Genomic DNA, 13,468 nt, shown 5'->3' with positions numbered 1-13,468 from the left:
TTGGTAATGCAAGGATAGGAACGGTGCATAATTTTTCTTTGATGAGAACAAAATTCTGTTCTTGTTCTTCTCCCCATTAAAACTTTCCCTTTTTCAAACACTTAGTGATGGGAGCTACAATACTACTAAAGTGTTTGATAAATTGCTTGTAGAAAGTTGCTAACCCATGGAAACGTCTTACGTGCCTGTGACGTTTGTTGGGGTCGACCTCCCTAATGGCTTTCACCTTTTCCTCATCCACCTTAATTCTATCCTTACTTATAATGAACCCTAAGAATAACAAATTATCGCTCATAAATGTGCACTTCTTTAAATTAGCATATAATTTGTTTTCCCTTAAGGCATTCAAGACCTCTCTGATATGTCCTAGGTGTTCAGAGATAGATTTGCTTTAAGTCAAGATGTCATCAAAATATACCACAACAAATTTACTAATAAAAGGGCACAATACCTGATTCATTAGACTCATGAAGGTGCTGGGTGTGTTGGTTAGTCCAAAGGGCATGACAAACCATTCGAATAGTCCATCTCTAGTTTTGAAAGCCGTCTTCCACTCGTCTCCGGGATGAATCCTGATCTGATGGTAACCACTCCTGAGATCGATTTTGGAAAAGAATACGGCCCCATCAAGTTGATCCAGCATGGGGATGGGAAATTTGTAGCCAATAGTGATCTTGTTAATGGCCCTACTGTCGATACACATTCTCCAACTCCCATCTTTCTTGGGTGTTAATAATGCTAGTACTCCACAAGGACTCATGTTGACTTGAATATGCCCATTTCTTAATAATTCTTCTACCTTCTCCCGTAAGATCTCATTTTCTTTAGGACTCATCCTGTAGTGTGGTAGATTAGGTAAACTAGCACAAGGAACAAAACCAATATGATGTTGGATATCTCGCATGGCTGGGAGCTCATTAAGCAACTCATCAAGAACTACATCATGGAACTCATCGAGTAGTCCCTGCACTTCCACTAGAATTTTGTTTTCCTCCAGTGGCTCATTCATGCTTTCTCCCTTCACCACCAACAAGTGGACCTCGCGGGTATCCTTACATTCCTTTACAAATTTAGCATGGTGATGTGTAATGGTAGGAAATTTCTCTCCTCTGCCTTTGGGGCCTTTGGTGGATTCTTTTCTGCCATGGGCAATAAGGTGTAGCGTACACCTTCTTTTTCGAGCTGGTAGATATTCTTCCTACTCAGGTGTTTTGCATCTACATCAAACTGCCAAGGCCTTCCCAGCAAAATATGGCAAGCATCAATGTCCCCAATATCACAATATACCTCATCAGTGTACTTACTAATGGAAAATGGGACCTTGTAGCGTTCCTTCACTTGTACGCCGCCAACTTCCTTGATCCACCCAATTGTGTATGGGTTCAAGTGCTTCTTAGGAAGTAGTTGTAATTTCTATACCATATCCCTGCAAATAATATTCTCCTGATTGTCACTATCAATAATTAAATCAAATAATTTACCTTGTACAGTACATCTAGTGCGAAACAGTCGGTGTCGTTGAGTGGTATCTTTGCTTCTTTGGGATAGAATTAGTTTTCTCACAACACAGGTGTATTCTTCATGTTCATAGGGACCTTCTTCGTCCTCTCCATCAAGCCCACAATATACTTCATCGTCAACATATTCTTCCTCCTCCCTCTCTACCATGTTAACTGCCTTCCTTCTGGGACAGTTACTAGACCTATGCCCAACTTCATTGCACTTGAAGCACTTAAAATGAGCAGGTTTTGCATAGCGATTACTGGGTTTAGGAGGATTTGTAGTGTTACCTCAAGCGTTTCCTCCCGTGGCGGCCTTATTGGTGTTAGCTGTATTCAGCGTGCGAGAGAGTTGTACTCCCATGGATGGTTTGCTCTTGTCAACTACTGTCAGTTTGTTATCGCTCCCACTGTACCATCGATAACTATCGGCTCGGGTCCTTTCTTGGAACATTAACTCAGCTTTCAAAGCTAAGTTCCTTGCTTCCTACACACTAAGAACCATCTGGACGCCAATCTTGTCTCTGATGGCAGGTCTCAAACCACTCAGATAATGGGCTGCCTGCTGGTTATCACTTTCAGATAGCTGATTTCGTTCAGCCAATCCTAGAAATTCTGACGTGTATTCATTCACGGTTCTTGTTCCATGTGCACATCGTTGATATGATTCAAACATATACTGCTCATAATCAGGGGGTAAAAATCTACCTCTTATTAGCTGCTTCATGCGCCTCCAAGTTCGAAATGGACCTCTTCCTTCTTTGATCCAAGTCTTCCTCATTCGTTCCCACCAGACAGATGCTCCTCCCTTCAGTTGAAAAGCTAATAATTTCACCATTCTTTCTTCCAGGATCTCCATGTACTCGAAGAAACGATTGACCTCGGTGATCCAATCTAGAAGGCCCTCTATATCCAGATCCCCACTAAAAGTAGGAATATCCACCTTGAGTTTAAACTCATCATGATTCCAATGAAGATTAAAATTTCCGGGGTTGCACCAATTCCTACCGTTTCTGTCATCGCCGGGAAGAACTGGAGCGATGCCGAGCTCTAGTTCGTTGTCGCTATCATCATAAAGAACAGGATTCCGGGGTTGGGATTGTCGAGTGGTCTACTATGGTCGTCTCCTCCGGTTGGGTATGGGTTATCCCGGTTCCTTGGAACATCCTCCCGCAACAAGGTCCGCAGTTGTCCAGCAATCTCTGCCAACTGCTACTCAATGTTACGCGTGGCTATACGTTGCTCTTCGATTGCTCTCCAAACAACTTGTAACCCCTGATCTCCGTCACGGGGTGGGTTGCGACTGCTACCGTCTTGGTTGGTCATCTGACTGGGCGAACTTCCGCTCTGATACCACCTGACGCAGCGTGGAAGCAATAAACCGGGCTGGCTATGCAAGCACCAGGCGAACACGAGGCTTCGTCGTGAAGCCGATTGTAACTAGGCCCAAGCCTTTGGAAGAGAGAGAGAAGTTGGCGAATTCTTGTGTTGTTTATTAACTTAGAATAACATTATTTGTAATACATCTGGAAAACTTGTAGAATAACTAGGAGAGAAAAATTGTAAAAGAACTAAAACAACTAAAATATCTAGTTTTCTAGATACTATCGACATCCTCCTTAGCCGCCTCTGATATCCACCGTCCGATAGTCTATTTTTATCCAATGCATGGGATTATCTGGTTATCCTTTGCATGATTTTTGGTAGAAGGCATTATCCAATGCATGTGCCTCTCTATCTATGAATTGTCGCTTAGTTGATGAGTTGGCCCTGAGTTGGCCCTCCATCATAGAACCATCACATTGATCAGTTAAACAAGAGATAAATGACATTGAATTTCATAGCAAATGAAAAACAAGATGTTTTCTTCTTGGCTTCATGGCGGTAGACCATCCCCTTAACCCCCAAACCATATTAATAGCCTTCAATAAAAAGATAAGTTGCAGAACCATGTCCACAGAAAAACAGAGAGGTTGAATAACGGGTTCAATGCTATTGCAGGGAAGGAATCTACGTGCTTTCCAATACTGATGAATCCTCAGCTAAGAAATCACGATCTCTAGAATGAAATTGATTCAAGGTCTTGACTCCCAATAAAAATAGGAACAAAAAAAAAAGAGATGCTTTCCAAGAAACCTGGTTTCTGGATTGAGAGATTAAAGAAATATGGACACCAAAGGCGTCAAGATGAGAGGATAATGAGTCTGGATTTGTTATTAGCAATAAAAGGCATGAAATCATTGGTGAATTTTCCAGAGGACATTGGTGAGTTTTGTGGTTTCTCTAAGGTTGCCAGCGGGTTTTCTATTGAAAATATAATTGAGGTTTGTGTAGAAGGAGAAGAGGGGCAGGGTGATGTATTAAAAATTTAAAACTTTTCTTATTATTAAAAATACAAATAGAAAAGTGAATAAAATAACTTAACATATGAAAGTGAGCTTGACAACGTGTCAGCACGCTGTGCGTTCTGGGTAGGAATTCCTGCCCATAATGGGCAGCAAAAGTTTTCTCAACCCGTTCAGCCTCAAGGTAGAAGATAATGAATATGCCTTATTTTGAAGGTAGTTTTGGGATTTTCAAAAATTTTAAGCTACATATGTCATCACATGATCAGATAATGACAGTTGGTTAATGGCAGGGACCAACTTGACATTTTTTGAAAGTTTGTATACTGCAGTCATGTTTGAAAGTTCAGATTCTAATGTGACACTCCACCCAAAATTCAGGATACTAAAGTGGAATCTTCCCTTTACGCAACCATGTTAAAGCAGCTTATTTGAAACTGTTGAACCAGTTTAACCAATGCTTATTTAAGCTCAGCACTCCCAAACAGGCCTCTTCTTGGGAGGGCTTTCATGCTGTGGCTATTGGTTTTGTGAAGTCGAATCCACCCAGATTGATCATCATATAGCCATTTACAGTTTTACAAATGTACAAGCTGTGTTGCACAAGATCATTCCAGTAACTTGTTTAAAGCAGCTGAATCAAAAGAACCCTCCCAAATTGGAACCCAGATCTGCTGCTTACTTGGCTGTGTATAACTTGTTATGTAATCCATCACAAAAGAACATGCCAGTGTTTTGTATGCTGGCATATAGGCCCTCTCTTGTCTGTGTATTACTTGCTATGTAATCCATCCAAGTGAATACGCGAGTATTCTCTACGCTAGCAATATAGAGGTCCTGATTGATTACATTTTTACATGCCAAATGACAGACTACTGAGTAGTAGATTATGAGTCTGGATTTGCTTACCATGATACATTACTGGCTACACGCATCCAACTATATATCGAGAATATCGGTATTTTAAAGTACAACCAATATTTCTGATATGCAGCAGGGTGTGCATGGCCAGCAATTTATCGTGGTCAGCAGATCCGAACCCAGTGCCCAAACTGACCTTTATTAAACACTTTGCAACCCAAGTACTAGATGAGGTGGTTTCGTATTGGCAATCTATGTATTCACATGGTCACGTTATGGAATGAACTCTCCCACCATCTCATTACAATTCTATGTGATATCTATTGTTTGAGTTTTCTGCCACGAGCGTTTTTGCCATCATCACGCAAGCCTCGATTGAATTATAAGGGTCAGGCTATCATCCTTCTGCTTCGGTAACTTTTTCATTCTTTTTCTTGCCATTGACGAAATTCTCTCAGAAGCATCTGACTAGGGGTGACAATTGGACCGCATTGGTCTAATCCAATCCAGTCCAATATGAGTCTATTACAGATGAACCAAGACTAATCCAATCCAATGAATACTTCTGATTGAATCCAATTCAAATTGATTTTAATTTAGATTGATTCCAACCCAAATTGTCCATTGACGCCTGTATTCTTATCTTCTATCAATGGATCGAATATTGATTCAATCCAATCCAATATAATTCCATTACAGTTCTCTGTTTCATTGGTATGGTATAGCCATTTAAAGTCAAACTCAATGTATCCCTGTTTCAACTGGGTGTGTGGTTCACACTTCACACAGAATCCATATTTTCTGTTTCCACATTATTAAGGGTTATATACTCGGAAAAAAGAAAGAAAGAAAACTACTAACTTGTTTCAGAGTCGGGTCCGATTGTCCAAAGGCGACATTTGAAATGAATGATCAATCATTTTCTTGGGTTCATGGGGCTACACAACGGGGGTAGCTCGTCCCCTTACCCAGAACCCCTAAATCCTGGTAACAGCGGGATATGAAAAGTATCCGCTACAACCAGCCAGAGAAGAGACCTGAAACTTACAACCGAGCAAGTTGACACCGTCCAATGGATCAATCATGGGATATGCCCTAGCTGACTTGACATCGGGTTGATAAAACTAGTCACGAATGACGAATTTTATCAAAGAAAACAAACAAATGAAAACGTAAAACAACAAAGAGACAATTGAGGTATGGGCTACTTCGACAAAGAAGAATTTAAAAAAAAAATTACAAAGAAAAAAAATACATCACAAACTGACTTGAACAAATGGTTGAAGACTATGGTGGGCTCACTGTTGAACGGAACTGGATTCCATCCCTCCACCCGCGCGAGGTAATTGTTGTGGTGTTGGTGTTGAACTTTCTGATTTTGTTTCCGTCGACTGACGGTCTCCGGTATCAAGCCGTCTTATGTCCTCAAGCATCTTAACCACATCAGGCATCTTCGGCCTCTGCTCCGGCATCCTGACCACGCAGGCCATTGCTATCTGTAGCATCCCTACCATCTCTTCCTCTATGTTAGGATACCTCATCAGCTCCACATCAAACACTTCTGCTGTCCACTCTTCCCGGACTACAGAGTGAACCCACCTGACCAGGTGAACCACCTCGTCACCACCTGTAGCATGTACAGGAGACTTGCCAGTAAGAAGTTCAAGCAACAACACTCCATAGCTATAGACATCGGATGCTTGGGTTGCCTTCCTGGTATCAAGCACTTCAGGCGCTCTGTACCCTGCAGCACGGGAGATAGGTGGGGCCACTGGGCTCATTAGTGCTGCTAGGCCGAGATCAGATACACATCCATAATTTTGAGAATTAAGGAAGATGTTGGATGATTTTATGTTCCCGTGGACAAGTTTTCCACCGCTCTCTGCATGGATGTAGGCAATGCCTCTTGCTGCACCAATCGCGATTCTCAGTCGGGTATCCCAATCCAGAGGAACCCTTTCCTCCCCTCTTCTACCTGCACATAAACGAAAGCAAGCATTAGTGGACACTTGAGCCTTTTTAACAAGTAAACCCCCCGCTAAACTGAGACTCAAGACCCTCCATTTAATAGGAGGGTCCACTTGGGATTCTTTCTAGGAGATTTATGATCAAACTTCTAGAAGACTAAAATGCATTCATTCACTACTATATATCCGGTTGCATTTTGACCTAAAAGTCATCCAAGATGGGCTCCTCCTACATGGCACATCTCCCTCATCGTGGTAGTGCTCAAATTCCCTTCTCTCTGCCAGAGTCAACTTACTTCCTGTGCCACTACCAAATGGGCTAAAAAAGTACAATTTGTTAACTACGATCAACTTTGTTTCGGAATTGTAAGCATGATAAAGCATATAAAAATATTTCCCCAATTTGAACTGAAATGGAATATACGCTAATTCAGGATAAGATACCAGATCAGTGACGCATATTTCTTTCCCTGATATTATATTTAGAGTAATCTGTCTCTATAAAGGAAATTTGAATTTATTGTAACTATATAAAATGAGATAAATAATTATATTCTCCATAATTAAAGGTATGATTGTATTGCTACTTGGATTAATCTGAGAGGACAAACCAAAATTGTTCAGATACCAAAAAAGCAAAAAAAAAAGTTGGGATGACTGACTTTTGTGGGTACTGGGTGTTCAGTTGACTGGTGAATGGTGATAAACAAAGAACACAACGTCCCTGCCTTTTACTTGAGTTGTAAAAAGGTTGAATTGGTGAAAGATTAGTCTGTTTATACCTAGGAATGCCAAATTCCAAAAATTTCATCAATCAAACGGCCATTGCTAAAGTGCTTTTCTGCAAATTTATGATCAATGTTCTTGTATGAGAGAGCACTTTGTGATATCAACCAAATGTGTTATTTAAAATGTTTTATTCTTTTGCTCCCCATGGTGAACTTGAATAATGTTGTTTATTATTTGGAGAGAAATGGTTCAGGGTATTGTTTTTTGGATTAATAGAAATGGCCCAAAACATTATTCATAAAAAAAAACGCCCAAAACATTACCCTCTTGCTTCCTATCAAGGCCCCGAATGGCTGGGAGCCTGGGACCAACATTTGGTAATGACCTTTTTGTATCTGACGGTAGAGTAGTTCAATACAAGATTGGCCATGTGGAAGAAGAGACATCTTACGAGGTATAGAATCACATTGATCAAAGTCAACCATTTTTGGTGCACTCCCTTTCTTTTTTTTTCGGCATTTATTTTTCTGTCAATTTTTCTGGTACCTGCATAGCATCTGGTTATTTGGGGAAACAGAATGGGCGTTGTATCCGACACTTTTGTGTCATTTTGGGTATTTGGAAAATAAAGAACAGGAATTCTAGGGGTGCTTTGTTTTAATGGTTTCAACAATGTTTTAAGAACCTACAAAGTGGTGATCTCCGCTTTGGCATTCACTCAAAGTTGCAGACAACTTTCAGTGGAATTTGAAATAATACTGAACTAGTTTATGAGTTAAAAGGCACACATGCTTTCTTTATGAAATCACAAGAGATGTGTAATTCTTGTCTATTTAGGGGGTTCACTACATTTAAAGTCTGTCTTCGACTAAGTTGAAGATCTTTCTATTCTTCAAGGTTAAAGTTGGTCAAAAGTCTAAATGTTAAGCTCATAATCAGAAATAACTCAAGGAAAGACATGATCAATGGTGAAGCAGGAGGAGAGGGAGGTGTGTTATGTACCCTTTGTCATGCAAGGAACCTAGTTAACCCATTTGCATCCTAGTTGGGGGTTGACTTCATTCTCATGTCAAAACTTCAGAGAATCTCGTCCATTTGATTCTTTTCTTGTTTGAGGATCTTTATCTAAACACTAGATCATTTCCTGCAATTCTGATGTGTTATTGCTTCAATGTTCAATGAACTTAGGGTCTGTTTGTTTCAGTCGGAATAGGAATCGAAATGGTCAATTCCCATGGTCTGTATGGTACAGACAAGAATGGGAATGGGAATTAGAATCAACAGGAATGGGATTTCATTCTCAATGGAGGGGCAGGGAATGGACATTCCCTCAAATGGGGGAATGCCATTTCAGCAGGAATAGGAATGGAATTCCAATTCCGCCCAACTAAACAGTTGGAATCAGAATAATCCATTCCCGTTCCAATTCCATACCCCTATTCCCTCAAACCAAACGGGGCCTTATGTCTGGTGATAATAAGCACCAAGAGAGTGAGTCTTAGATGTTTCTGGACTTGTGTTTCTGGTATTTTCTCCATATTCAGAGAAACTAGAATTTTAATTAGCATATACCCATTAAAAGTATGGGTTCTATAAATAAAGAACATAACAAATATTATACTTGACTAAAATATGAGAAAAAAAAACAAATAAAAAGCTACGATACAGACCAACTTAGAAACTGATGGAGAATTGTAAGAATGCCATGCATCAAGAATGGACCAACCATTAGGAAGGAAATAACGACAAGCTAGATTCTTAGTTGATGGTTTCTCAGGGAGAAAAAATTGACTAATTATCTGAACAAAAAGTAACAGAAATGACAGGTTGAGAAAAAAGTACAGCATACCATGTAACAATGCTGAGACGCTCCCCTGAGTGTAATAGTCATACACCATAAGCTTCTCATCCTTGGAAAAGTAATAAGCCCTTAGCTCAGCCACATTCTCATGCCTAATACTCCCAACCAACTCCATCTGCTGCTCAAACTCCTTCTTCCCCACACTGAGCTCCTTCAATCTCTTCACCACTACAGTGATTGCATCCTCCAGGACCGCCCTATATGATGTGCCGAACGTCCCCTTCCCCAGCACCTCCGCAGAAGCCCTCAACAAATCTTCCAAATCGAATGCATAATTACAACCTTCGAAGAAAACAAGCCTGTTATTCCTGTCTTGGCTCCCTTGAACCGCTTTCTCTGGAGACCTTTCACCCTTTTGTGACTTCCCCACAAATCCATCATCGCCTTCCCTTTTTGAGCAGAAAAGAATTAGTAGGGTAGCAATAGACAAAAACCCCAGAACGCAGCCGCCTATTATGATCCCCAGAAGGGTTGACTCGCCAAGCTTCTTGACGTTTCTCGACCCATGAAACGGTTGAGGAGAAGGTGGACTGACAGCAATAATCGGAGGAGGAGAATTAGGAAAAGAAACACTGTTACCAGAGAATGCCAAATTCGGAAACTTCTGAAGAGATTTCGGGACAGTTCCTACGAGACTGTTGTTGGCTAGGTTTAGTTGCTGCAGATTTGGAAGTTGAAGATCTGGGATTTCACCGGAAAGTGAGTTATTAGCGAGGTTTAGAGCGGTCAGCTGAGTCAAATTCGAGAGGGACGAAGGAATGCTGCCATTAAACGCGTTGAACGAGAGGTTGATGATGGTGAGGTTTCTCCAAACTGAGAAATCCGATGGCAACGGACCGTAGAATTTGTTAAACTGCAGATAGAGGAAAGAGAGGTTTCTGAGATTGGCGAAATCAGAAGGGAAAGGGCCAGTTAGACCGTTGGATCTGAGACTTAAAATCTGAAGAGCGGAGAGGCGACTGAGAGTGTTTGGAGGAATTCGGCCTTGAAATCCAACTCCGGGCAAACGAACGGCTATTATTCGAGTTTTATCGGAGTTACAGGTCACTCCCGTCCAGCAGTCACAGACGGGACAGGTCTGGTTCCAGTTGAGATAGCGCGAATGAGGTATGCTGTTGACGAAATCGAGCAAAGCTTGTTTATCTTCTACTGGATCCGCGGCCCCTGGCCAGAAAAGCAATCCGAACAACAGGATGAAATAGAAAATGAGCCGAGCGTCCATTGCCTTGTTCACGAGCTAAAAGTCGAACAGTTAATTAAGAACACCGTTAAAAAACGAGCTCCTCCTGCGAATATCGGCGGCAGATGTAGCACTCTTCCCGGCACATCTACGGAGTTTTAGACGAAGAAAAGAAAATGATGTAGAAACAAAACAAGATATTTCACTATTTCGACTTTCGCTGTTAAAACTTAAAAGTCGAGCCGTTTCGGAGAAACTTCCCTTAAAGGTCGAGCTCGCACACTTAAATCGGCAGTTTCGGTCAAAAAAGACTGAGCTTCACCAAGAATCAGGTTCTTTTTGTTCTTTTACCTTTTTCTTTTCTTTTCTCCTCCCCGGAGTGGCGAGTCGAGAACTTGAGGAAGAACTTCTTGCTTCCTAGAGAACCGAGCGCTGTAAAATGAAACCCTCACCGTCTTCCCCCCGATCTCATCAAAGGAGAACTTCTGTTCACCGGAGTTCACTGATTTTAAAATCAATGACAGAGAACCAAGACTTGTAGTTTAGAACTTGAAAATGGAGAAAAGAAATGAACAAAGACAGAAAACCGACACATCTCTGAATTTGAGAACGGTAGCTAAAGACCGAAGAAGAAATCTCTGACCTGGTTTTGCTTGAGAAATCAGGAATCTATGTTTGAATAATCATTGAAACTGCGTTAGAAGGCAAGGGAAAATATATATATATATTTTTTCGGATAAACAGGGACACCTGCCATGTGAAGGCGGAGAGAAGCAGGGGGACTATAAAATTTAAAAGAATTGGAGGAGAAGCAAGGAGGACTCCTGCATTTCCGCCATTAATGGCCACGACGCAGAGCATTTGGAGCATGAAAACCAACACATGGTCATTAAAGGCTCCCCGAAAAAGCAGTTTAGGGTTTTTCGTTACAGTCACTAAACTGCTTTTCTTCACTGTAACTGACAGTACTCCAGAAAAAAAAAATTAAATAAATAATAGAAAAAAATTAAAGAAACATACAACAACGAAAGGCGGGAGAGGGTTTCGTATTTATAGTCCTCGTTAGCTGCAGGACCAAATCAGCTAGCACGTGGACGTAGCCTTAGGCTAAAACCCTGAAATCATGGCCTTTGGTGTATTATGTGGCCCTGGCTACATCAGCACATCAAGGGCCGAGATTAGAGGTCTTACTGTTTTAGCTCAACTGCTCAAATACGTCCTTAGGCGTAGCTGATATTTCTTCGTGTTTGTCTATACGCTATCACTGCTGGATTTGTTGACCTTACGCTGACATGTGCTTGGGACCCATATGGATCAGGTTATCGTAAGGGTGACGATCAAGCGAGAGCCCTCTCATCCCAAAATACAAAACCTCCAACGGTTCACGAGGCCGTTAGATAACGGCTGAAGTGGCTGAACTGAATATCTTGCAATGTTTTAAAAACGGACCCGGAGGTTGAATCGTTTTTGCCTCTGGGTCGCGAGCCACCGGTTCGACCAGTCGGGTCAAATATATATATATATATATATATATATATATATTAGCAATAAATAATGTATAAATTGTGTTAGATATATTATATGTATTATTTTATATTTAATATATGTTTTTTATTTAGTTTTTAATTTTTTATTTATAAAATATTAAAAATTGCAATTTGAAGCAAAAAAATGGTTTTTTTTTCACAAAAATAGTGGGGTAATGGTGCCTTAGAATGCAAAATTAAAAAAAAATCACCCTAATCAGACATCGGAGTGCAAAGTTATGTCCTTTGAAAGTTTGCATGTATTCAGTGTACAACCGGTGACTCGGTTATCGGGTCAAACGGGTCAATCGTCTAACTGGTAGGTCGAGCTGTTCTTGACCAAGTCAACGGTTTTTTACTGTCTGACGGTCTTGATTGAACCAGACTTAGAATTCTAGTCGGGTGACGGTTCAAACGGTTCGACCGATCGGGTCAACAACAGGTTGAAAACTTTGGTATGTTGGTCTTTTTAGTTTTTAAGACCCGTTTCTATTGAAAACAAAGGGTTTCATGGAAAATGTTTTATTTATAAAGAATTATAGGATTGGTGGATGACTGAATATGTATTTTCCTTTGGAAAAATTTTAGGACTATTTCTCCCACTTAGGCGTTAATGGTCCCATTACTTTATTAGATTTTGAGAGGGTGCAAAGTTAGTCAATGGGATTTTGGTTTTCATTGACATAAAATCCATGTTTTGTTTTTTTAGATTCATGTGGAGTCTATGAAAAATTTATTTTTGATGGGTATTTATTTACCCACCTAGGGGAATTTGGGACAAATTTGCCTATTTTAATAATGGCTTTTTATGGTTAAAAAGGGAAATAAAAAGAATATGGGTAAATGTAATTACCCAAATCAATAACTTATCGAAAAGCGATTTGGGCCTTAGTGTTACCTTTCACCGACATGTATATTCCCATGGAGTAGGAAGTTATCCAAAGTGTTCTGAGACTAAATGTCTCTCTTTCGCCATTTATTTGATCAGTTGAACTGTTTGAACCATTTAAGATTTTAGGTCTGTTTTGCATGAAACCCCACCACTTGGTTAAAAATTGTTGATTTGGTCGAAAATTGTTTGACCTGAATTGTTGAACCATTGATCTATTTGATATGGTCACCAGGTCGCAAGTTGTACGATCTGACTCGTTCAACCCAGACAATCGAACCAATGACCCATAACCCAAAGACAAAAACAATTCAGCCTTTAGATTAGTTTTTAAAACATTGAATGCGATAAAGTGATAATAGAGTAAAAACATTTTCTTGCGAACATTGACAAATGCATATTTACCCACAAAAATATGTTCCCAACAAAAAATGACACCTTAGGTATACGATGAAAAGAGAGGTGATTTCCCCTCCTAATCGGGGAGGGATATGCATATGGTGCCTGGTCTTTTAAGCCATTGGGTTGGGTAGACTGTTTATGGGATGTGTCCATAAAGTTGGTCATTGGCCCCCTCAAATAAAAAACAAAAAAATCCCATTAAAATGTCA

At 40.4% G+C, this 13,468-nt stretch overlaps 1 protein-coding gene across 3 annotated transcripts; it reads right to left on the bottom strand.

Moving 5' to 3' along the window:
- Positions 1–5,587: 5,587 nt before the first annotated feature.
- Positions 5,588–11,465, bottom strand: LOC148845818 (Leucine-rich repeat protein kinase family protein). 3 transcript variants are annotated; one of them, XM_088955547.1, is made up of 4 exons: positions 11,086–11,324; positions 10,794–10,944; positions 9,251–10,590; positions 5,588–6,680 (listed from the first exon to the last, which is right to left on the bottom strand). In XM_088955547.1, exons 3-4 carry the CDS (start codon positions 10,482–10,484, stop codon positions 6,004–6,006), a joined length of 1,911 nt encoding a protein of 636 aa, XP_088811673.1. In that variant the 5' UTR covers positions 10,485–10,590; positions 10,794–10,944; positions 11,086–11,324; the 3' UTR covers positions 5,588–6,003. The 3 variants fall into 3 exon arrangements, with proteins under 3 accessions (XP_088811673.1, XP_088811672.1, XP_088811671.1); XM_088955546.1 differs by having other exon boundaries at positions 10,794–11,465; XM_088955545.1 differs by having other exon boundaries at positions 9,251–10,944; positions 11,086–11,465.
- Positions 11,466–13,468: the final 2,003 nt, after the last annotated feature.

Source organism: Nelumbo lutea, chromosome 7, assembly GCF_056320005.1.
Source record: "Nelumbo lutea isolate HS-2025 chromosome 7, American lotus-T2T, whole genome shotgun sequence".
NCBI lineage: Eukaryota > Viridiplantae > Streptophyta > Magnoliopsida > Proteales > Nelumbonaceae > Nelumbo > Nelumbo lutea.
Note: the sequence above shows the minus strand (reverse complement) of the source record. Positions and strands in the feature narration are given on the sequence as shown.

Excerpts from the sequence above, each read along its gene's own strand:
- LOC148845818 (XM_088955546.1), bottom strand. The coding sequence starts at position 10,484 with ATGGACGCTCGGCTCATTTTCTATTTCATCCTGTTGTTCGGATTGCTT. Across the intron at positions 6,681-9,250 it reads CGTCTCAGCATTGTTACATG|GTAGAAGAGGGGAGGAAAGG; the intron begins GTATGCTGTACT and ends GTTTATGTGCAG.